General features: G+C 51.9%; 4 protein-coding genes across 4 annotated transcripts; 2 read left to right on the top strand and 2 right to left on the bottom strand.

Moving 5' to 3' along the window:
- Positions 1-125: 125 nt before the first annotated feature.
- Positions 126-7847, bottom strand: ETH_00019085 (kinesin heavy chain, putative; the record flags this gene model as incomplete). Its single annotated transcript, XM_013376397.1, has 22 exons — positions 126-619; positions 788-1046; positions 1150-1368; positions 1477-1613; positions 1736-1934; positions 2076-2255; positions 2419-2538; positions 2679-2832; positions 2938-3285; positions 3446-4035; positions 4174-4336; positions 4613-4725; positions 4871-4970; positions 5154-5341; positions 5523-5640; positions 5804-6001; positions 6177-6230; positions 6437-6627; positions 6767-6978; positions 7108-7203; positions 7375-7621; positions 7749-7847. The coding sequence occupies 22 exons, from the start codon at positions 7845-7847 to the stop codon at positions 126-128; spliced, it is 4479 nt and encodes a 1492-aa protein (XP_013231851.1).
- A 3582-nt stretch (positions 7848-11429) lies between these two features.
- On the top strand, positions 11430-12443 carry ETH_00019080 (uncharacterized protein; the record flags this gene model as incomplete). The annotated part of the gene is made up of 1 exon (XM_013376396.1): positions 11430-12443. The coding sequence occupies one exon, from the start codon at positions 11430-11432 to the stop codon at positions 12441-12443; it is 1014 nt and encodes a 337-aa protein (XP_013231850.1).
- A 6543-nt stretch (positions 12444-18986) lies between these two features.
- ETH_00019060 (OSJNBa0042F21.10 protein, related) lies at positions 18987-19775 on the top strand (the record flags this gene model as incomplete). Its single annotated transcript, XM_013376395.1, has 1 exon — positions 18987-19775. One exon carries the CDS (start codon positions 18987-18989, stop codon positions 19773-19775), a length of 789 nt encoding a protein of 262 aa, XP_013231849.1.
- Positions 19776-22116: 2341 nt separating this feature from the next.
- On the bottom strand, positions 22117-23481 carry ETH_00019050 (uncharacterized protein; the record flags this gene model as incomplete). Its single annotated transcript, XM_013376394.1, has 1 exon — positions 22117-23481. One exon carries the CDS (start codon positions 23479-23481, stop codon positions 22117-22119), a length of 1365 nt encoding a protein of 454 aa, XP_013231848.1.
- Positions 23482-24982: the final 1501 nt, after the last annotated feature.

Genomic DNA, 24982 nt, shown 5'->3' with positions numbered 1-24982 from the left:
GCTCACTACTCACATTGGGGTGGTGGCCAAATCTGGTGAGCGTTTTTTACACCAACTTCCTGCCGTGTTGTCCGAAAGGATTAATTTTTGACTTTGCTCTGCAGCAGCTTCAGAGCTCTCACCCATCATGTTTGTGCGGCAGACCCCTTCCGCCTTCGTCCACTTAGAGCAGCAACCATATTTGTTAGCCCCTTATTGCGCGGGTCACCGGTAAAAGCCGGGGCTCTTCCTGCTGCTGTGGTCAGTGCTTCGGCCGATGTTCTGCTAGCCTCTATGGCCGTGGGTGGCTTGTCGATCGATGGATTGGTTAGAACCTGTTTTGTGGCAAGAGCAGGCGGCTGCAAGGAATTAACCTTTGGAGATAATGCCGCGTTAGAATGGTCCTCCGGTTCAACTACTCTCACAAGTCTTGAGCCCTCCCCGCCCCTTGCAGAAATGGGTTTCTCTGGCTTCGCAGAAGCAAGACTGGCTCTTGAGGGCGCGCTTGAAGGCGCACGGGGTAAACGCTTCACCGAAAGACGGTCCACACCAGCAGGCGCTGCAGTAGGATTACGCTTTCCTACCTGCTTCGACTTTGCGGGTGAAATGGCAGGAGGTTGCGACACCACAACAGATGGACCTGTAGAAAAAACAGTCAATCCGCGAAGTATTTTCTATCCCCAAGTGGGAAAGACTGCACACGACACAATCTAGTAAAATCCCCTCCAGAGGACAACGGTGTAGCATCCCCTTTAATTACAGTGGCATGCACAGTGCCACAATAAACGCAAGCTGACATGAGACTGACCTTTCGTAGCAGCCTTTGTTTTAGTCTTGGCCTTTGGTGAAGCGGTATTCTTCTTGCCTGGACGCTTGGTCAGCGCCTGTTGCTCGGCGTCAGCAGTCTGGTCCTTGGATTCAACAGGCGGCTCGGCTCCACGATCCTCTGTCTCTGACTTGGAAACTGCTGCTGCCAGCTGCTCTTTCAGATTTGAAACTTGCTCTTCAAGCTCCCGAATTCTGTCACTTTTCTCAGCCTCCGCTTGGTTGGCTGCAGCCAGTTGCTCCTGCAGAAAACATACAGCTTCCTCTTCACTATCAGGAAAACTTCCAGGAAAAAGAACCACTTACGCAGGCATTGGCGCAGCCTCTTAACCTAGTGCAGCTGACCTCTACCATCTTCGCCTCTCGCCTGTCCACGCTCGTGTGGAACTTTATTTGATCTTGCAGGTCCGCTATTGTCGTGTTCGCAGCTAGGAGCTCCATGTAGAGTGCTTGGTTGAGCCGGCGCACATCAAGCTCAACAGCGCGGCCTTCCTCAAGGCACATGCGCAAATGCGATACGTAGCCCTGCAGCATGTGCACGTCTCTCGCCAAGCCCCGCTTCTCCTGAAGACAGCATTGAAAACTGTCAAATTGTCTTTTGAAGGCATGCACGTAAACGATAATTGGGACTACGTCACTAGGACTGAATGTGAAAAACGGCCGCATCCACACCACATCATCGTATCCCTTAAAATCCTCCCAGTTCGCCAGTGTCCTTGGAATCATAAGCAGGCTCAGGTTCTCCTCCTTCAGTCTGCGTGTCGTCTCCAGCAGAGTTGCATTCTCCTGTTTGAGAGTCACGTAGTCCTCTGTTCAAATTGAAGTGGACAAAACATAATACAGAGTTTTGACGCCCAACAGCAGGGCACAGGGCCAGCTGAACTGAAGTTGATCTTCCACGTAGAGTTGCTAGTTCGTCAATGAGTTGTACCTGAGAGCAGCTTATAATCAATCTCCCGTTCCGCAAGGCGAATAGAGAGCTCTTCTAGTTTGGCCATCAACTTTGCAAACTTTGCATTTGTATCTTCGTCAACACGATGCCTGGACTTCGAATCAGTGAGTTCCGCTTTGAAGCTCCATAGGGCAGCCAGCATTCTGTCGCAATGCTCGGTAAGTTCGATCTTTTCCAACTGCATACGCACACTCGTCATACACTGCCTCCCTACTGACCTCCATACCAGTACGTACATGAAAATAATGCGACGAAAAGCAAGCAGTGGAGGAAAATCTCTCGCTCTGTCGTGGCGCTCTATCACGGCGTTTGCAATTACCAATCCTTTCTTAACAGAGACTTGGAGTTCCTTCAGACGCTCCACAAAGTGGTCCCTCAGCTGGCCGAGAGCCTTCCTCATTTCTTGCTGTTCATATAGCAGCGCCAGCATGTGCTGTTCCCAGGGGGGAAGAATCTGCAAAATGGACTCAACGGTCTGCTCCTTCTTGCTTTCTATCATCTGTCAAACACCCACAAACAATGTCAAGAGTGGCGTGCAGGAAGAATTGCCCTTTCCCCGGCCACACCGTGTCTGCAACGATGACTGTAGATTTGTGCGGGTCGAGCAAATGCTGGAAGATCTCCAGAACAGCAAAAGCTCCTTTTGGAAGCTAATGATGTACCTTGGCTGTTTCAGTGTCCGCTGTCCCCTTGTTACTGTCAGCATTGGCGGCTTTGGAAAATATCAATTCCAACGCATTGACGGCCTCGCTTTCATTCTGTGGTGTTCTGGGAGTAGCTCCCTGAAGGCAAGATACAGTTAAACGGCATGCATATGTAGCGTAAACAACTGGCAGCCCTGCACGATGCTTAGCTTGCGGAACCGTAGCTGTCCTGACGATCAATGGTGATGCCTAGTACGAAGCGCGGTGAGGGATCGCACTTCATCATTTGGAGCAGGAGATGTCCCCGAAGATACAACGGAAGCAGCCAGAGTCATAAGGGGCGGCTGCAGGGCGCCATTGATCTTGCCCTCCGTTGCGCTGGCATCCCCGTCTCCCTGCGTGTTTTCTAAGATCTCCGCCATCATGACACGTCTGTTATACGTAAGAAGTGAAACAGACACGCAGCGTCCCCCGGCGCTGATAATTAAGGACGGCCTTTCATTTATTATTCACAATCTCGTGAATGGGCAAGCTTACGATAAAGCATTGCTTATTGCAGCGCATGCCAAGGGACGGATCTGGTCGATATCTGGAAATCCACGAGCTTTAGCTGATTGGCCCACGGGGTCTCCAACGCTTAGAGAGAGTTTCAGTGGCTCCGCATCTCTTTTCTCCTTCACACGGTCAAGAAATGCCTTCAGCGACTCGTTTTCTTGGTCCCGAGGGGCCAACAAACTATCTTGTCCTTTTGCTGGGGCAGAAGCAGTGCTGAGCACTGAAAGTCCCAGACGATGCATTAGAGCGCAAATGTGACGAATCTGGCTAGTCAGCTCTGCTGTGCGTTTCTTGCATTTAACCAGCGCTTCCTTCTCATCTTGCATCCGACTGTCAAAAACGTAAAAACCGACGGGAGCAAAACCTTACTTTGGCATTTACAGATGGAACTGAAACGTTCGATACGCCAATAAGGGCTCGACAAAGTCAGTTCAAGAATTTAGTGGCCTCTCAAGATGTGATTTAATTTGAATGCGAAAGTATTGCTTACAAAAGAACCTTCGAGATGACTTCTAGGCCCATTTCTTTGGCCTTCCGAAGCCTAGAAGCCCAGTTCTCCCGTTCTGCCCTTTGTTTTAAGACTAACGCCCTGATTTTCCGCGCCTCATTGTTTTCGCGATCTGGTTCCAAATGCTCTTCAGGTGTTGGTGTGGCAGCAGGTAGCTCCGACGCCAGAATTTCACTGGATTGTTTGGACGGTGCCGATGCCCTTCCTTTTTTGGAAGCCTTCGTCGTCTTAGCTTTGTGTTTCTTCTCTACTCTCACCTTCACGCTTTTAGGCTTACCTGTCGAAACTACAGACTTAGCTTGCTTTGGCTTCTGCTCGCCAGCAGCTTGATCTGGTAGCGGCTCAAACAGACCACCTCCTTCCGCCTGGGCTTCTTGAGGTGCTTCATGATCAGAGCTCTCACTTGCCGACGAATCTTCGCAGCTCAAGGACTCTTCCTCGGCAGAAAGTGGATTATCGTCAATACACTCGAGTTCGTGTATAGCCCCTTCAATTGAATGCTCCAAGGTCTCAAACCTCAAGACCCCGCCTGGTGCGTCTCCGCTGGAGAAGGATTGGAGGCTGCCGTACGTCTTGAACGCACAAATAACAACAAAGTACGGATCGCACAAATAAAGACAAAATATGAACCACACAGTGAACAGCTTGGTTCTCTCTGCACCATGACTTTGTTGCAATGCAGCACAGCACGCACACAACCACTCTCTCACATCGTTCTTGAGATCCTGCCCGAAACGATCCAACAGGCTAAGGGCATGTGTCATGGATGTTCGCACAGCGGGGTCCTCAGAGTCCGCTTGGTTAAGTCCATCGATATCTCGAAGTCCATAGCGAGCAGCAGCAAGGGTTTCCATCCGTCGAAAAGTGGACGGCCTGAGCACCAATCGAAACAGCTATAGAACGAAAGAATCCCTTTCATGGTCGTTGCTTCTACAACTACTCGTCAAAAGACGTTCTTTCAAGCAGTGGCAGAGAAGTCTTCCTGCAAATCACGCAGAGCGCCGTGAACGCTTCTGTGGCCAGTCACACTAGACGCCCAGCTTCCTGAATAACTCAGCGCCCGTTCAGCCCATATATATTTGGTGAACAGCACTACGTGCGAGACGTTGCTCAAACGCTGAGGAACCTCTCAATCCGAAGCACACTCACTGCCGCATAGTTCTTGCCCGCTGCAAATCACCGCCGGCGGGCGCTTGTGTTGGACTCGCCGTCGCTTTTATGATAAATTGCTGGAATTTTGCGACTTTGTTTTCCAGGTCACTCTGCAAGTAGCGTATAGGTGTGGTCAGCATGAGTTCACCTTCCAACACATTCTACGAAGTTGAATCTTACTTTACTTTATGCAGCAGCCTTCACGTATATGCATGGCACTTCACTGGTAGCACGTTTGGTTACAAAAATACGTACTTTCAGAATTCGGATCTGCTCATCGTTTTCTGCATTTCTTTGCGAGCTAATTCCAGGGGTTACTCCTCCCTCTGATATTTCTCTGAGTTGTGCATGAAGCCTGAAAGCGCAGAGCACTTTAACAACTTCGTTGAGAATATCTCAGCTACCCACTTCACAGTTGCCAATAGCTACTCTATACGGAAGTCCCACAGTTTTGCCAAACTTTCACACTACTGGAATTGGCCACCTGCGTAGCTCATGATTTCCTCCATCCTACCGACAAAAACTGCATTTCACCTACATTGCAATGAGCTTCTTTTGCTGAGCAATGAGGGACTGCTCTGGAGAAAAGAAGTTTGCGCAAACCTTCTTTTTGATCTCCTTGCACTTCATTGCGAAGCGGAGGGTTGAAAAGGAAGTGTCCAAGTACAGGCTCGAAGGATGAACAGCGACTAACACTGCTGCACGGCTATTGCCTCCAAGTGCTTTCTGCATTACAAAGAAAGCAACCTAATGCGCAGCTCATAATTCAAGAGTCCTTCAACTGTACCTGCTTAACGCTTTCGCCTGCCCAAAGCGAAAGCTTTGCTTGATGTTGTCTTGGCCTAGCCATACAGGGCAGGCCCTTATAGCATGGCTTAAAACTACTGAGACTGCCACAACCGCGTACTTGAAGAAGCCGAGTGAGCTTGGAGTCACGCCAAGGTATGTACACGTCTTTTTCTCCTTTCTTCTTCGTTTTATCTTCTCCCTGCTGAGCTTGCTTCGACAGTTTGGATATAACTTCCCTGGAAACCGTAGAAACAATCCACAAAAAGACGAAGCTTCTCAACTGGTCTGCAACAAGTTCGTCTACAAGTGATGCCATCAAACACAGAGTAAACTAACGCCTACAACGAATGGCAAAACAGCCTCAGTTGCTTAAGTTGCACAGTAACCTTTAATGCGCACGAAAGAAGAAAAAGAGATTTATTGATCGCCTTCCCCTCCTCCAAGACAAGCTTCGCGTTCTCGACGCCTTCAGAGGCTCTACCAGCTTTTTCGTTGCCCGCCAGGTCGACTATCTTCAGTTCTCCTCGTCGGCTGACGTTTGTACCATCCTCAAAAGTGCTTGTTGATTCCAAAGTAATGGAGAAAACGACGTGCGACCTGTGAGGCGCAGCAAGTGACCGTACAAAATAGTGGAAAATACAGGGTAGGGCCTGCCAAGGGGTGGAACAAGTTAGCAGTGTACCAGTTCGCTAGTCGCATCCAGATCAAAGCAAACGGATTTATAGAAACCCAGCTTCGCCAACAATTAGTAATAAACCTGAAAGGTACACACCTCGACGAGGTCTCATTGAAATTCGTCCGGGCGAAATGGCGTCGTTGTTCAGCTCTGACGAATAATTACCACAGAAGGCACGAAAATGATTGCGACAAACCAACTTTTGCTTCTCAGAAACCACCAACAGACATTTGCACAACATAAGAGCAAGAAGTGCCTTATAAGATAACGTAATGGGCAAGACTACAGGAGCTGAACGGTAGCAGGGAACAAAGATATGATAAGCCCAGCTTTTAAAATCACCCGCTCGGGCTCACTTGGATAAAAGAGTCATGACTTCTTCCATGGATGCAACAGCTTCTTCGTGGAGACCGACCACTACAAAGCCTTTCTTTGGGTCCTCCTTTACATCGAGATTTTCCACAGCTCCTCCTCTGGGACCTTCTTGCAACAAGTCGTTTACTCGCTCCAGGTAGATTTCGACGTATGAAACCCTCATGAGATATTCCTTGGGAGTGCCAAACACAGAAAACCTTGCATTCATGCCTCACATAAGGACCTACGTTTTTGAGCTGCTCCGAGCACCTAACCTTTGGAGTGACTGATCTAGCAAAGCGAGAATGCTGACGGAAGTAACGACAGCCTACTCTGTTTTCGCCGTCTTCCAAACCCTCTGTTCTGTGGTCTTTCGTAGCTAGCTGCTCCTCCCCCATCTCATCCTCCTTTTCAGCAGCAGCATCTTCCATTTCTTCCCGCAGGAGAGATGAATCTGACATGCAATCAAAAAATTCTGCAAGGGAACGGGGCAAAATGCCAGGATCTTCTGCAACGCCCATGATGGAGTGCGTCTTCCCAGAGCCTACGGCAAGCGTCCAACACGCAAAACGCCACATTCTGCGTTAACATACATATGGGGAATATCAGAATGCCTTAACAAGGCTTCCCCTACCCCAAAACGTAAGCTTAAATTATACCATGGTGGGCGTACCAGTCTGGCCATACGCAAATACGCAGCCGTTGATTCCCTTAAATGCATCCAAAACGATGTCGCGCGCCACGTAGGCAAATACTTCGTCATTTTCAGCTGTAAAAGCAGCGTCATACGTGCATGGTGATGAACGCTCGTGGGGAGGGGTCTACATCACCGCGTCATGAACACCCGAGCGTCTTGCAATTATCTGGCCTCTCGAGGACTTCTACGGCAGCACAACTTTTGGCTGCTGCTTCGGGAAATCTGGGAGAGCTGCGGGCCTACCGTCGTCATCAAAGCATCTGTCAAAGGCATAATACCTTTGGACCTGGTCCTTTTGTGCCTGTGTCTTCTCCACCGACTTTTTTGATGATGTCTTCCCCTGTCGGCTTTCTTCAATTTCTGCCTGAGTTGGGGGCTCCACGATTAGCTGCATAGACTTCTGTTCCACCTTCCAAGCCTTTATGTGGCCTGCTTCCACCTGAATTATAAGGCCGACCACAATGGCATCTCTACACCCATTAAGAACAGCCTGCCAAGTCCAATTCACAAGTGATGAAGTTGCTTAACGCTGCACCAATAACGGAAAACATGTAGTGTAATATGTCTATGGGACCCATTTGGTTTTCTCTAGCTCTATTTTACTACAACTATCTCACTTCTTTTGGAAACAGAGGCCGCATACGTGTGCAAACCCTGATGCTCTCTTCCATCGATTCAGGTTCCAAGATGATGCTATCGGGAGCATCGTCCGCCATCTTGACTTTACGGCCTTTGGCTGCTCCTTGCTTCACAAGCGACATTTTTGAGGCTGTGTACTTTCACATGTGGCATTCCACGAGCAGGACAGCAAATGAGCGATCGGTTCCTGCCCCGATAAGATTGGCTGATGGGCACGAGCAAAGAAAATGCATGAAGTAATCTTCAGTTGGAAATCTCTACGAGAAAACAGAGCATGCGCGATTCTTTCAGCCTTTGCTATGGGCAACACGGTTGCTGCGGCACCGTGGTACCTAGCCAGCCGAATCGAGCCTCTACGAGTAGCACAAGTCGGAGCAGCATCCGAACATTAATGCTGGGAGGTGCTGTTGAGTTCCTCTTCCTAGTGGGAGCTCTGCGCTGCGGCCTCCTCAGGCGGAATCGACGTCTTCACGAGAAGTCGTTACCACATTTGCTTTGATAAAACAAAAAATGTCTCGTCGATTTCCTCTCCTCGTAGTTTGAATTGAGCACAGAAGAGGTGTTCGAATTGGCGCGATCGCCGAAGAAGGGTTTCAGACGGACTGTGATGCTGTCAAAACATCCGGTCGTGGAAAAGTGGGCCACAAACGTTGCCACCTCTCCAATCTATGTTCTCTCCACTCCCAAATTTCACATGAATAAAACTAAAGGCCAACGTGGTGTAGGTGTCTGGCCACTGGACCACTGGTGGCATGCTGGTTCACTAGCGGCTACCAGAGGCGTTCCGCCAACTGCACTCGGCCCACAGAATGTTCGGAGAAACAAGAAATTCAACACTTTCCAAAGATAGCCACTAATTTTGAATGGGTCATTTATGCTATTTAGGCTGAATTCTGGAGCGCCATACGGTAAGCCATAGCCTAACTGATGAATCGGCTCGCTCGAGCAAGCGGTCGTCGCCATACAGCGAGCTCCGCTACTGCGCAATAAAGATTTTTGGTTCCTGTTGATCGAAAATCTGGACTTTTCAAATGCTTGTTGAGTCACGAAGCAATTGGTGGACCAATAGACGTTGCCACCGCTCTCAAGGTGCACACCTTCAGAAGCCGCAGTGGATGAGATCGGGTGCTAGTTCACATCACTTCCTCGCACCGCTAAACAGCGAGAAAAATATTAAAGGCTCCCACAATTTCCTTACTACCCTTCATGGGTCCTGGACTATTTGGCTCTCGGGGATGCGCTATCACCGCAGAGTGGGGGACGTGGTGGAGCATCGGCTTTCCAAGCGCCAGTACGCCAGCTCCGTAGGAGCTGGCGTACTGGTGCTGTAAGCTCACAGATTCCTACCCCAGACAGCATACAAATAATTGGCCACCGAGTTGCCCAGCAAAGCTCCTCCTTTTGTGCGTAGCTGCCTAGTCGCTCCTAGGGTTGCGAAATGCAGCATGGCACATCTGGCCCTTTGACCACACACGCAGCTCTTAAACGCTTAAGTTTTTGAGCTTCCAGCTAGTGATGCGGGTGCGTCGATTTTGTGAAATATACAGTTCGCAGCAGTACGAACAACACTAGCGTACACATGAGAAATCGGAAAAAATCGTCGAAAAACGATGCCGAGCATTGCGGGGTTCTTAGACTTGCATAACTTATCGATAATAGATGAAGCTACAACACATGAAACAGTGTTCACAAGGCAAGGGAACTCAGGGCTATGCCGCTTCTTCAATAGTCAACGATAGCTAACAGCACCTACTACTACGTTTTGCAGGTGAGAAAACAGCAAATGTGTATCCGCCTACAAAAGACTAGAATGCTTGTCTTTAGATTCGATGCTGTGCATGCGCATCAAAACTGAGGGAAGTATCAATTCCGGTGCGTTTCAGAAGTCGGCCGGGAGAAACGACACTGGATGTATTTGTCTGTGAGACCTACGTTTTCGTATCCACTAGTACTTGTTTCCTACTTAGTCCATTTTCTGGCTCTCCCCAGCACATTCGTATTTCTTTGTTCCGGTACCAGTACTCTAGCAATGAGTAAAGCCTCTTTAGCGCTCACGAGACACCCCTGACTTGCAGTTTCTTATCTTAGACTCAGCATGGAAATTTTTCTAGATATTAATGCACCTTAAGCCGACGTCCTGAACGCGTTCAACGGCTCGGACGGAGCGTAGCGCAGGCCATCACTGTGGTAGGAAGCTAGAGTGTAAAGCTAGAGCGTTTAGATACATGTACTTCGTATAAAGTTGGCAAATTGAGCTTCCACACCTTTTGTTGATACTTAGACGTGACTCTCATCGTCGGTCTCTGCCTCAGTGGAATCTTCTTCAGATTTGGAGAGACGCAGTGTGCGATAGGCAGGCTCTCTCTCGACAGCTAGCATTCCTCGCGATCACTTACGACCAAGAATAGGGCTTAGGCAGTAGTTTGTGCTCCTCGCCTGCGGATTCTAGCAAAACATTTCTTCCGACATTTTGTAGAGGTGCCTTGCTAAGCCCGGGCTCAGAGTCCAATGCAGCTGCAAACAGCGTTACCATCGCCCTTGCCCATTAAGCAGCTTCTCTACCATGTATTCCTCCTGGGAACAAGCGGCGACAGCAGCAGCACGACCCTATGAACCTAAGCAGCCCGTGCTAAAGCTACGAGAAAGGGCTAGTCGAGCCATAAGAGCTGCTACTGAGGCAAGTGAAACCCATGGGAAGCAGGAAAATGAAACTAGGTATGGAGAAAACTCCGGGAACTGCTACGAGTGTCAGGGTCGTGGACACCCGGACGAGACTGTCCCAGCAAAGGGGAACGAACCAAGCGTCCGGGCGAGACTTGCAAGAAGTGTGGAGGTGTGGGATACTATACTCGTGACTGTCCTACATATGACCGAGGCCGCACCGAGCCGGAAGACAAAAGCAATAGGTAACCTGTCCGTCCCTGCAATGAGTAGACCGAACGTTTAAACCGCAAGGCCTAGGCGTGGTTGGAGACGAGCGTTCTAGGCCTTGTAGCCACGGCAAATGGATTATGTGTGCCGTAGCGACAGGCCCTAATGCCATTCAAGTCTCCCTAGAGCGGGGAAATGTAATGCACAGGCACTACAATGGGGCTTGCTGGTGACCTATAGAAGATAGCTAGCTAGCGACCTACAAGGGGTCGCAACACTGGAGGAGAACAGGACCCTCTTACTAGGATCAAAGTAAGACAATTTGTCTGCGAATTAACACGCATACACTAGAGGTGCCTGTAAATGCGTGGAGACTGGGGCTGGCGATAGCGCCGGCACCACCAGTGCAGGCCTCCTCTCCAGAGGGCCTAGGAGGCGAGCACCCCGAGTGGGGTGGATTGGACGATAACAGATTTTGGAAAACTAAGAATAACTATATTTCGTTATATATGCGCTACTGTTTCAAGGAAATTGGCCAACGTTAGGGGCCGATCATAGGCCCTGCTCAAAGGGGCAGGTAGCAGCGTAATCGCAGCAGTAGGCGCTGTCCACTACATTTGGGGGCTATTCCGGGATTGAAATCTTTCTTCTTTCCGGACTTGGGAGTAGAAATACTATGTTTTAATAACTCACGCCTAGATATCTTCGCTCGGTAAGGGATGCATCTCCGCAACGGACGCGTTATCGGCCTCACACCGCAGGAGACTTCTACAATGTCAGTCAACAAAATGCCGAGCGGCACGCCAGCCCATCATCGCCATGCGACTCCGAAGCCCACCGTGGCAGAGCGGCCGCATGGGCATAAGGAGGCGCCCCCGCAGGTGACACCTATGACCAATGATGTGCCAGGGGACAGTCCCTTCTTCACGTGGGACCAATTCCAGTCCGCTATGAGTGTGATAAGAACTGTTATAGGGGGGACCGTGGAATCCGGCGCAACGATTTCCATACTACCAGAAGACGGCAGCACTATGCAGGCCTTTCTGCTGCGCATCGAGCGCCGGTACACCCGGATGGGATTGGAACCGCGCGAGTGGGGAAATGCACTTATTGACCACCTTGTGGGCCCGGCTCTAACGTATTGGATGTATCTACGGAGAACTATCGACCTAAGCGACTGGGCGACAGTACAGCGCAGGCTTTTGGAGCGGTTTGACAAAATAATGTCGCAGAGTCAATTGCTAAAGGAGTTGGCTAAAGTACGGTGGAATGGTAGCCCGAACGAATACGCGGACCGGTTTGCGGCTGTAGCGGAGCGTGGTTTGGGTGTTGCCCCCGACGAACTCTCTGACTATTACTGCACCGGGCTACCGACGGACCTCAATCTTCAAATAGCCAATAACGGGCAGGTGAAATATCAGTCGTGGGAACAAGCGGCGACAGCCGCAGTACGGCTCTATGAGCCCAAGCAGAGTGTGCTGGAACTCCGAGAAAGGACCACTCGAGCTCGAGCCATTAGGGCTGCTATCCAAGCTAATGGAACTCGTGGGCGCCAGGAAATTGAAAATCGACCTGGGGGCACCCACACGAACTGCTTTGAGTGTCAGGGTCGTGGACATCCGGCACGTGTCTGCCCCAGCAAAGGGGAACGTACCAAACGTCCGGGGAAATATGCAAGAAGTGTGGCGGTGTGGGACACTATGCTCGGGACTGTCCTACGTATGAACGAGGGCGGCCCAAGCCGGCGGACAAGAGCAGTAGGGAGCCCACCCGTCCTAGCACTGAGAAGACGGAACGATTAAACGTGCGGGCCTAGGCGTGGTTGGAGACGAGCGTTCCAGGCCGCGTAGCCATGGCAAAGGGATGATATGTGCGGTAGCGACAGGCCCTAATGCCATTCCAGTCTCCCTTGAGTGGGGAAACCAACTCCCCAGCACTGCGGAAAGAACTAATACGAGCGATGGGCACGCGGAAGGGACTCAGTCGCTTTCGGAAACGTGGTGGGAGTCTGGGTCGGCGTCGATCCTGAGTGAAGAGACTCCGGAAGCGACGACGGATAGCAGCAGGAAGTCTGCAGAGGCAACAGAAGACGGCTATAGGTCAGACGCGACAGAGATTGTGCCACACTGGTGGAGGGAGACTTGCATGAAAGAGCCTTACGATCAAGGGGGAGCGTTGTGCTGTGCGGGTGCGACTGCGGTACTTCGCGTAGAGCTTGTGGGGAGTCCTTGCAAGGCCCTCTTGGACACTGGGGCTTCGCGAAGTTTCATTAGTCCTAAATTGGTCGAACGACTGCAGCGGAAAGTGCGGAGACTGCCAAGGGAACATAGGTTCACCATAGCTACAGGTGCACTATTACGCATTGATCGGGTAGTGACGGGTTTGACGTTGTGGTGTGGACATACACGTTTTTCCGGGGACGTTTTAGTGGGAAGCGTTCCCTATGACTTAGTCTTGGGTTTGGATTGGCTGACGGAACACAAGGTGGCCTGGTACTTCCAGTCTGACAAACTCCGAACCTATGTGAATGGCCAGTGGTGCGAGCTACCAGTCGTTCGGAAGGGTGAATCGACGCTGCAAAGCGATAGTTCCACCGTAGTCCACCCTCGGACTCCAGCAGAGCAAGCATACGAGATCTTGGCCAAACAAGTGGCGGGTATGTCAGCCGAGGAGACAGCTGTATTCCTACGCCCGCCGCCAAAGAGGTACAAGTCCCGCGCGAAGACTAAGGCCAAGGCGCGGATAACGTCGCTCGTTCGTCAGGCAGCGGACGATACTAACGATCTCAAGACTCCGTTGCACGGTTTGCACCTCATACTGGCTTTGCCTGAGGCCTGTTCGGCAGTGCCCTTAAGACTCTCGGATGAATGGCAAGGCGTGCTTTGTTGCGCGTTGATAGGGAGTCAACCCACGTCCTCCGGCTGCCGTAGTCCTTTGGCCTCAACCGCCTCGGTGACAGCGGAGAGTGACGAGGAGTCTCCCTGGCCTATGGCAAAACTCGAACGCACTCTATTCGACGAATGGATCAATTCAACTGAGGCGCAGGATATTCCAAGTGAGGTTGCTCAGGTGCTGCACGAGTATCGGGCGGTTTTCCCCGATACCTTACCTAAAGGCGTACCTCCGAAGCGCCCTCATGATCATCATATTCTCCTGGCACCTGGAAAACTACCAGCGAGATCCGCAATCTACCGTATGACCCCAGATCAGCTCACTCTCCACAGACAGGAGATAGCCAAATTATCGGAATATGGTTGGATTCTGCTTGTGCCTGGAAAGTTTCCAGCGAAATCTGCAATATACCGTATGACCCCAGATCAGCTCACATTCCACAAGCAGGAGGTAGCTAAATTATCGGACAGTGGTTGGATCGGACCGACCTATTCGCCTATTTGCTCTCCTACGATCATGGTGGACAAACGTGATGATGGCTCCGGGGAGCGGAAGATGCGTATGGTTGTCAATTGCCAGGCTCTAAATGTCCTTACGATAGTCCCTGATTTTGCACTACCCTTCATTCAAACCATTCTGGAGATGCTGGGAGGCGCCAAGTATTTCTCCACCTTGGATCTTGAAGCAGGATTCCATCAAATACGTATGGCTAAGGAAGACGGGTTTTCCGGTCCGTTCTCGGACTATTCGAGTACGGAGTAATGCCCTTCGGCCTTGAGGGTGCTCCCGCTACGTTCCAGGCCAATATTAATGCCTATCTACAACCTTTATTGGGACAGGGGGTTATTGCGTACCTGGATGATGTACTTATCTATAGCTCTGATCTCTCTGAGCACGTCTCTCTTCTGCGACAAGTCCTAAGTATTTTTCTTCGACATCAGTTTTATCCAAAATTCCGCAAATGCAAGTTTGCAAGGCAAACCATTACTTTTTTGGGTTATACTGTATCTGCTGCGGGGATCAAACCTGCAGAAGATAAAATCGAAGCCATCCGGCATTGGCCAGAGGTGCTGGAGAACGAAACGCAAGTGCGCCAGTTCCTCGGTACCATAAATTACTGTCGCATGTTCATGGGACCGGACGATACAGACGTTGCCCGGCCGCTGGTTGATTGTAGTGCGCGGCGCCTACTGCTGCGACTACGCTGCTTCCTGTCCCTCTACAGGTCTACATTCTACAGCTAGATTAGCCCCATTTCTCGGTCTCTACCGCTTTATTCCGTCGAAATACGACAATTCAAGAAGAAGTGTGTTCTCTGTCTTCGATTCGCTCCCTCCTCGGAGCTTACCCCCTAGACCCTAGGTGGGGAGGTCGCATTGGTGCCGGGGCTATCGCCAGCCCCAGTCTCCACACGATTTCCGCACAATTCACGTTTTTCACTAGAACTCACTAACGGTTTTTCTTATTTTTTTATGTATTGAGGGGGGTCCTGTCCCCCTCCAGTGTCGCGGCCCCTTGCAGGTCGCTACCTAGCTATCATCCCTAGGACACTAGTCAGCCCCATTGTAGTGTCTCAGCACTACAACTTCCCCCCTTGCCGGACTGAAGAGGCCTGTCCCAAACGCATTATTTTTGCTTTTGCAATCTCTGTGCTTTCCAAAGCTGCCGTGGTGAGCGCGCGCGGTGCGCAGCGCTCACTCCCCCCTCCTCATTGAAAGGGTGCTCGTGCTGGAGGAGCTGGAACTTGGCGGACCCGTACTTCTACGCTTCGGAAAAACCCAAGTTGTTTCAAGCCTGAAGACGTCTTCGTTGGCGGCGGCGCCAAGCGCGAAGCAAAGCCGGGCAGCCAGTAAGGTGATGTGCTGGCTCCCATGTGGCGTGATCTTCAGGGGCTCCGCGCCACTTCACGAGGTACTGGGCTGCATCTCCAGAGCCGCGTTGGTCCATAATATAGTCGGCTTGTATTCCGCTGTGGGATTGCCTGCTGCATCGTGGATAGGAGGCCAGGGAGCATCGGCTGCCGAGGAAACCATAGCGGGAGGGCGGGGGCGGTGAGGAACTAGCTACGAAACGTGGAAAACGTCATGGCATTCATACGTGGGAGGCAGAGCGAGACGGTAAACGACAGCTCCTATGCGTTCGATGACTTCGAAGGGTCCACGGTAACGGGGTGTTTGCTGCTGAACCAGACCTTGTCGCCCACCGCGTACTCCACTGCTCGGCGCTTCGTGTCTGCGTAATACTTCTGCTGCCATTTTGCTTTCAGGATGTGACTCTGTGCCCTGTCGCAGAGCTGTCGGAAGAGCTTAGTCATCGGGGGAGTGAGTGGAGGAGCTAGCGCGCCTACGATATCAAGGTCCGCAGCCGTCAACGGGTTCTCGCCGATCATGACCTCGAAAGGAGAGAGCTCAGTGTATGAATGACTTGTTGCGTTGTAGGCAAGTTCCAAGGCCGGAAGCAAACGCTCCCATTTGCGTTCGTCAGATTTGATATAGGTACGAAGCATCTGCTCCAATGTGCGGTTCACTCGTTCAGTCTGGCCGTCGCTTTGGGGATGGTAGGGCGAGGACATGCACCGTTTGATGTTAAAGCGGCGGCAGAGCTGATTCCACAGATCCGACTGGAAACGGGGGTCTCGGTCCGATATAAGCGCCTCTGGAAATCCATGGTAGCGGATAAGGCGGTCTGCGAGGAGCTCCACGGTGTCTGCTGCTGTGAAGGATTTCTTTGCAGGAACGAAATGAGCCATCTTGTTGAGAGAGTCGACCATGACAAGGATCAAGTCGTGCCCTGTCGTTGTAAGGGGATGATCTGTGATGAAATCGGGGCTCACGTGCGCCCATCGACGAGAAGGGATGAGCAACTGTTGAAGAAGGCCTGCAGGCTTCTGGTTAAGGGACTTTGACGCTCGACAGTGAGTGCATGACTCAACGTAAGCAGTAGCGTAGGCGCGCATTCCTGGCCAGTAGTAGTGCTTGCTGAGAGCCGCAAAGGTCTTCTTCTGGCCTCGATGGCTGGCTGCGACATGGTCGTGACGTGAATGCAGAACTTGAGTAAGGAACTCAGGGAATTGTGGGACGCAGATGCGCCACAGTCCATGAACGCGGATGTGCAGGTAAGGCTCTACGTAGCGAAAGGTGAATAGGCGATTACAAAACTCGATTTGCAGAGCTGCTCCTGGTTGGTTTGCTGCGGCTTTGTAGGGAACGCGAAAAACAGGACACTTCGAGTAAGCTTACGGCCATTGACGCACATCAGGAGGGTCAGCTGGTGTCTTCGTTGTAAGTGTAGGATGTTCCGCCTCTGGGTTGGGTTCCGGCGGCGCAGGTGAAGATGCGGACGGCAGGCTGCGTCGTCTACGTCGTCGCGAACGAATTCCGGCGAGCTCCCTGTATTTGGCAGGCCGACCACGAGAGCGGGGAAGCGCGCTCGCTTGTCCTATTGCGAGCATCAGTGGTACCGATGGTGTGTCGTGCGAGCAGGTGTTAGGAAGACCAGGACGGCGAGACAAGGCATCAGTAACTTGATTGCGCGCTCCTTGAACATAAGTGATGTGCAAACCCGGGAACTCCGCAAGAAAGTCTAGCCACCGGGCGGTGCGTCCGCGCAGAGGCATCGATGCTTGGAGTCGTTGGAGATGGGTGAGAGCTTGATGATCAGTGTAAACCGTTACCTTGGAGACACGGTGCACGTGCGACAACTTGCCCAGTGCTATGACAAACGCCAAGAGTTCCTGATCGTAGATCGAGTATCTCTGTTGCGTGGGGTTCATGACTTGGCTGAGGAAGCCGATGGGCTTGCCGTCTTGTCCCAGAACTGCTCCGATCGCATAACCAGAGGCATCTGTGTATAACTCGAAGGGTTTCGTGGTGTCAGGGACTTGTAATGTAGTGAACTCGATTAAGCGCTGCTTGAGCTGCCGCACCGCTTGCGTGTGAAGCTCTGTCCATTCGAAACTGACGTCTTTACGCGTAGGATCAACCAGCGGCCGGGCAACGTCTGCATCGTCCGGTCCCATGAACATGCGACAGTAATTTATGGTACCGAGGAACTGGCGCACTGGCGTTTCGTTCTCCAGCACCTCTGGCCAATGCCGGATGGCTTCGATTTTATCTTCTGCAGGTTTGATCCCCGCAGCAGATACAGTATAACCCAAAAAAGTAATGGTTTGCCTTGCAAACTTGCATTTGCGGAATTTTGGATAAAACTGATGTCGAAGAAAAATACTTAGGACTTGTCGCAGAAGAGAGACGTGCTCAGAGAGATCAGAGCTATAGATAAGTACATCATCCAGGTACGCAATAACGCCCTGCCCCAATAAGGGTTGTAAATAGGCATTAATATTGGCCTGGAACGTAGCGGGAGCTCCCTTAAGACCGAAGGGCATCACGCGGTACTCGAATAGCCCGAGAACGGACAGGAAGGCCGTCTTCCACCGGTCTTCCTTAGCCATACGTATTTGATGGAATCCTGCTTCAAGTTCCAAGGTGGAAAAATACTTGGCGCCTCCGAGCAGATCCAGAATGGTTTGAATGGGAGGTAGTGGAAAATCAGGGGCTATCGTAAGCGCATTCAAGGCTTGGTAATTGACAACCATCCGCATCTTCCGCTCCCCGGAGCCATCATCACGTTTGTCCACCATGATCGTAGGAGAGCAAATAGGCGAATAGGTCGGTCCGATCCAACCACTGTCCGATAATTTAGCTACCTCCTGCTTGTGGAATGTGAGCTGATCTGGGGTCATACGGTATATTGCAGATTTCGCTGGAAACTTTCCAGGCACAAGCAGAATCCAACCATATTCCGATAATTTGGCTATCTCCTGTCTGTGGAGAGTGAGCTGATCTGGGGTCATACGGTAGATTGCGGATCTCGCTGGTAGTTTCCCAGGTGCCAGGAGAATATGATGATCATGAGGGCGCTTCGGAGGTACGCCTTTAGGTAAGGTATCGGGGAAAACCGCCCGATACTCGTGCAGCACCTGAGCAACCTCACTTGGAATATCCTGCGCCTCAGTTGAATTGATCCATTCGTCGAATAGAGTGCGTTCGAGTTTTGCCATAGGCCAGGGAGACTCCTCGTCACTCTCCGCTGTCACCGAGGCGGTTGAGGCCAAAGGACTACGGCAGCCGGAGGACGTGGGTTGACTCCCTATCAACGCGCAACAAAGCACGCCTTGCCATTCATCCGAGAGTCTTAAGGGCACTGCCGAACAGGCCTCAGGCAAAGCCAGTATGAGGTGCAAACCGTGCAACGGAGTCTTGAGATCGTTAGTATCGTCCGCCGCCTGACGAACGAGCGACGTTATCCGCGCCTTGGCCTTAGTCTTCGCGCGGGACTTGTACCTCTTTGGCGGCGGGCGTAGGAATACAGCTGTCTCCTCGGCTGACATACCCGCCACTTGTTTGGCCAAGATCTCGTATGCTTGCTCTGCTGGAGTCCGAGGGTGGACTATGTTCATGGGACCGGACGATGCAGACGTTGCCCGGCCGCTGGTTGATCCTACGCGTAAAGACGTCAGTTTCGAATGGACAGAGCTTCACACGCAAGCGGTGCGGCAGCTCAAGCAGCGCTTAATCGAGTTCACTACATTACAAGTCCCTGACACCACGAAACCCTTCGAGTTATACACAGATGCCTCTGGTTATGCGATCGGAGCAGTTCTGGGACAAGACGGCAAGCCCATCGGCTTCCTCAGCCAAGTCATGAACCCCACGCAACAGAGATACTCGATCTACGATCAGGAACTCTTGGCGTTTGTCATAGCACTGGGCAAGTTGTCGCACGTGCACCGTGTCTCCAAGGTAACGGTTTACACTGATCATCAAGCTCTCACCCATCTCCAACGACTCCAAGCATCGATGCCTCTGCGCGGACGCACCGCCCGGTGGCTAGACTTTCTTGCGGAGTTCCCGGGTTTGCACATCACTTATGTTCAAGGAGCGCGCAATCAAGTTACTGATGCCTTGTCTCGCCGTCCTGGTCTTCCTAACACCTGCTCGCACGACACACCATCGGTACCACTGATGCTCGCAATAGGACAAGCGAGCGCGCTTCCCCGCTCTCGTGGTCGGCCTGCCAAATACAGGGAGCTCGCCGGAATTCGTTCGCGACGACGTAGACGACGCAGCCTGCCGTCCGCATCTTCACCTGCGCCGCCGGAACCCAACCCAGAGGCGGAACATCCTACACTTACAACGAAGACACCAGCTGACCCTCCTGATGTGCGTCAATGGCCGTAAGCTTACTCGAAGTGTCCTGTTTTTCGCGTTCCCTACAAAGCCGCAGCAAACCAACCAGGAGCAGCTCTGCAAATCGAGTTTTGTAATCGCCTATTCACCTTTCGCTACGTAGAGCCTTACCTGCACATCCGCGTTCATGGACTGTGGCGCATCTGCGTCCCACAATTCCCTGAGTTCCTTACTCAAGTTCTGCATTCACGTCACGACCATGTCGCAGCCAGCCATCGAGGCCAGAAGAAGACCTTTGCGGCTCTCAGCAAGCACTACTACTGGCCAGGAATGCGCGCCTACGCTACTGCTTACGTTGAGTCATGCACTCACTGTCGAGCGTCAAAGTCCCTTAACCAGAAGCCTGCCGGCCTTCTTCAACAGTTGCTCATCCCTTCTCGTCGATGGGCGCACGTGAGTCTTGACGTTATCACAGATCTTCCCCTTACAACGACAGGGCACGACTCGATTCTTGTCATGGTTGACTCCCTCAGGAAGATGGCTCATTTCGTTCCTGCAAAGAAGTCATTCACAGCAGCAGACACCGTAGAGCTTCTCGCAGACCGTCTTACCCGCTATCACGGTTTTCCAGAGGTGCTCATATCGGACCACGACCCCCGTTTCCAGTCGGATCTTTGGAACCAACTCTGTCGCCGGTTTAACATCAAACGGTGCATGTCCTCGTCCTACCATCCCCAAAGCGACGGCCAAACAGAACGGGTTAACCGCACACTGGAGCAGATGCTTCGTACCTATATCAAGTCTGACGAACGCGAGTGGGAGCGTTTGCTTCCGGCCTTGGAACTTGCTTACAACACAACAAGTCATTCATACACTGAGCTCTCTCCCTTCGAGGTCATGATTGGCGAGAACCCGTTGACTGCTGCGAACCTTGATATCGTAGGCGCGTTAGCTCCTACGCTCACTCCTCCGATGACTACGCTTTTCCGGCAGCTCTGCGACGGAGCACAGAGTCACATCCTGAAGGCAAAATGGCAGCAGAAGTACTACGCAGACACAAAGCGTCGAGCAGTGGAGTATGCAGTGGGAGACAAGGTCTGGCTCAGCAGCAAGCACCTACCGCCTTTCAACAGCTGCCCTAAGTTCGAGCCCCGTTACCGCAGACCCTTCGAAGTCATCGAACGCATAGGAGCTGTCGTTTACCGTCTCCCTCTGCGTTCCAATATGAATGCCATGACGTTTTCCACGTTTCGCAGCTAGTTCCCCACCGCCCGCGCCCTCCCGCTTTGGTTCCCCAAAGCCCGGAAGCCGACGCTGCCTGGCCTCCTACCCACGATGCAGCAGGCAATCCCATAGAGAAATACGAAGTCAACTATATTTTGGACCAACGTGGCTCGGGAGATGCAGCCCAGTACCTCGTGAAGTGGCGCGGGACCCCTGAAGATCAAGCCACATGGGAGCCAGCTCACCACCTTACAGGCTGCCAGGCTTTGCTTCGCGCTTGGCGCCGCCGCCAACGAAGACGTCTTCAGGCTCGAAACAACATTGGTCCTTCCGAGGCGTAGAGGTATGGGTCCGTCACATTCCACCGCCTGCAGGACGGGCACCCTTCAATGAGGAGGGGGGAGGGAGCGCTGCACACCTGGCAGTATTAGATTGGAGTGGATTTCTGTGCACCCTCTTCACTGCCCACCAAAGGTGGCAGGGGACCCCGAAAATTGAGCAAGAAATCGGTGTAGCAACTTCCGGGAAAACATGCATAACAACCACATTTGCATCTCTGTATATGCATGTTGCCCCGCTGAGCTCGCAGGGCCGTGGACTCAACCTATCGTTCCCCGAAGAAACCCACTAAAGTTCGTGGTCAACAAGAACAGGGCATGCAGTTCCAATGCTTTTGTATCCAATCTGCCCACTAGAAACACGAAGTAGTACTCAAATTTAATTCGAAGGCGTGCAGACGTGGTCTGCCGCAGTATATCCTACAGAACAAAGTGGTTTTAACTTAAGGAGCGCCAATTTCTCTGGTGCACAAGGGTAGCAATAGTGCGTACCTCCAGCTACTGTACTCGGCGAGCGAGCTACATGGCATGTATAAATGAAGCAAGTGCTTGCTTTAACATGCTACAATCCAGTGGCAAGAGGGTCTTGTTTACCAAAAGATTCGCTGTCACCGAGACGCGGTTTCAAATGCCACCGGTTTCGGTCATCTTTTTAGCTAGCCTTTCAAAGAGCTTCTTGCTCTCAGCTGCGCAAAACAACCTGTCTGCGTCTCGGAGTCTGGCTATGGATACGTTGCAGCTCACACGTACTCACGCACTGTCCGGTGCCAATTTATCTACATCGATTCACATGAGAAACTTCGTGGAGATCAACACACTGTTATACTGAGCTACAGCCCTGGCCGTTCACACTCCTTGTTGAAAGCCAAAATCGCTTCTAGACCCTGCTGATCAGATATGCCACTAGGCGATGTATCGGGTCCGTTTTCTGCTTTCACCGTAGACGAAGCTGCGCTTTGCGCCTCGCAGGGGGACGGTGTGCCAGTCGAAGACTCATCCCCAACCGCGTCATATTGGTGAAGCTGCTTTCTCCACTTTTGATATGCACGTTGGAACTGAGCTTTGCTGCATCGCAACTTAGCATCTGGGGTCATCGGATCCCCCTCTGATCGGCGCTCCGTCCCCACTTGCTTCAGGAAGTTGCGGTAGCCAGCAGTCGCCTTTCCGATAGCTATATCCTTCATCCTTGCGCACTCACGCCGATGCCATTCTTCTTCATCTTCTTTCTCCTGCTTTTCCTTGCTGCTGTTGGCCATTGCCTGTTGCTTCTGGACCGCCTGTGGATGCAGTAAGCCGGGCAACGGAGCGGCCGTCCCTGGGGGCAATCCAACCGGCATGAACATGGGGGAAACAAGACCTGGCAACTGCAAGAAGGCCGGGGCTCCCATCTGCAGCAACAGTCCCGTATTTGGTGGACCCTCAACTGTCTTGCGGGTCCCACCAGATCTGCGCCGATCCGTCCCCCTGGCGCTCCGCCTTTTCCCCCGTTGCCCATGTGAAACAAATGCAGGGTCGAAACTGGAGCTTTGCTCCACACAATCTGCAGATCGGCGACAGTAAGTGGACTTGCGTCTCTTGCTCTGAGGAAGGCGATGAGCCGTCCCTTCCTGAGGAGCCGGGGCAGATCCATCTTGCGGGGGAGCCTCCGAGCTTTGAACAACTGCGCTCGTACCTCCGTCAGGTGCTCCTGAAGTCCTCCTATTCCTCTTGGCTGGTGTTAGCGTCGCTGACTTGAGCAATTCACAAGCCGCGTTCCCCTCTCGTCTGCCAGGACATGAAATATTCTCACCGGCACTCGCACCGGTCCCCTCGTTTGGCGCACTCACGAGTAGCCCCCTGAACCCAGGCATCTTTTCAGCGGGCGCGTCCTCATCGGGACTCGCTTTGCTTGAGGCGGGCTTGTCCGAAGGACATGCAGCCGGTACATGGTCTGCACCATGGCAAGCGACAGTTCCGTTTTTGCTTGAATCATCTGCACCCAGAGCTGCGGCCTCCAGGAAATACTGATTCATCCCTGCCTGGCTATTTTCGAACTCCGGGAGAGCAGCAGCCGCGTCTGGTGCATATGACTGCTCTGCTTGCTCTGCTTGTAGCAATAGTGCTGCCTGTGCAGTGCTCCCAGGGAGTGTTTTGCTCCTGCTAAAGGACTCAGTAGACATGTCTGCCCACCGAATCCCCGCGCGGAAGGCCGCCATCTTCAGACCTGGGAACAAGGGTCAGACTCGAAGGATACGCAACTTCGAACTCGCCGTGCCGCTGTTTTTGTGGAGCGTTATACAAAATGCTGGTGCTTTGTTCACGGGGCACACCTGCAGACTATGCTCAGAGAAGCCGTAGGCCGATTCGCCCAATTGCTCTAAATCCAACCGGAGGCGAGAAAAGGGGAAGACTGAGCTACCTAGGCAACTGACAGTGTACGACAACACTGACAGTGTACGGAAAAACAATGCTTCAGACAAACTCAATGCTGCGTCGTATGCCCTGCGGCAACGCAGCGCACACTTCGACTTTTTAGTAAAGGCTCATATTTCATGGCTACGATTTTCAATAAGACAAGCTGACCAGCGAGGTTGCACGTACGTTTGCCTTGTTAGACAACCCAAGCACCGCTCACGTCTACCCACCCATCCCCCGTTCCAGGTTAGAATTACTCTTCTTCAGCAGCCTCTGGGCCTCCTTACGACTACCTGTTGAGCTCAACAAGCAGTGTTCGGTGCAGCGTGCACCACTTCAATCCCTACCTTCAAGCCGAGGATGGGCTCTGTTGGCTGTGCGCGGCGAGAAGCGGTCAGTACCCAGCACAAGAATTAACTGAAAAAGAGTAGCCAAGTTCGTCAATTGAAAAGCAATATCCAAAGTAAAGTGGCCCTTCTAGTCCTGCCAAGCCGGAGCGTCGGTTTTGGCAGTCACAGTTGTCTGTTGGTTTCCCAGGGTGGCTCCACATGAGTTTCCAGTACACCAGACTGAAATGTTAGCTCGGAAGGAGGCTCGAATATAATGCAGGCTTACAAGACAACTCTACACAGCTGGAGATAAAGGGGCGATACCCTCAATGTTTGCTTAGGGACAGTAGTTGCACCCTAAAAGAAGCGTCAAAGAGCACTGTCAGATTATGGAAACAAGAGTAGGAGACGCCAGAGCGGGCCGACACCGGGCAGCGCTTCAACAAAGTGAGTGTGAGGAATGTCCTCGTGTCATTTAAATGCTGTTTTCCCACACAGAGCGCACCGGTGCTCTTCGGCATGACGAATGGGTGGGTGTACACCCTCCCCATGCCGGTCTGGCGGGGGCCGAAAGAGAATCCTACACTCTATATTAAAAATCCCAATTGCTGTGAAATTGTGGGGCGGTTACTTATCCTTTTACGTCTTCCTTGTCCGCCTTTCTTTTCATTTGAGTAGGCTGGGGAGCATTTTCAGGGTTATGTCCCCCGAATCAAGTCCCTGAGTGGTGGTGTTGCAGTCGCCTGCGTAGTAAGTTGGTTTCTGCGTGTGCTACATAAGTGTGCATGCATTCAAAAAAGCAAGGAGATATTCTTCTGCTGGGTTACATGAATGCCAGCTCGCTGACCGCCTCTTCCAGTTTTCGCAGCATCGTCGTTCACCTGGTTGCTTTTACTCTACTTGCGCTGCTCTTTTAAGCTGTAAGCACGTTCCGCTTAGTATGTTACTTTATTGAAAAATGCATTTATAAAGG

The sequence above is a fragment of the Eimeria tenella genome, genomic scaffold (assembly GCF_000499545.2).
Source record: "Eimeria tenella Houghton genomic scaffold, Eth_scaff34, whole genome shotgun sequence".
Lineage (NCBI taxonomy): Eukaryota > Apicomplexa > Conoidasida > Eucoccidiorida > Eimeriidae > Eimeria > Eimeria tenella.
The sequence above is the reverse complement of the archived record's forward strand: the minus strand, read 5'-3'. Positions and strand labels throughout refer to the sequence as shown.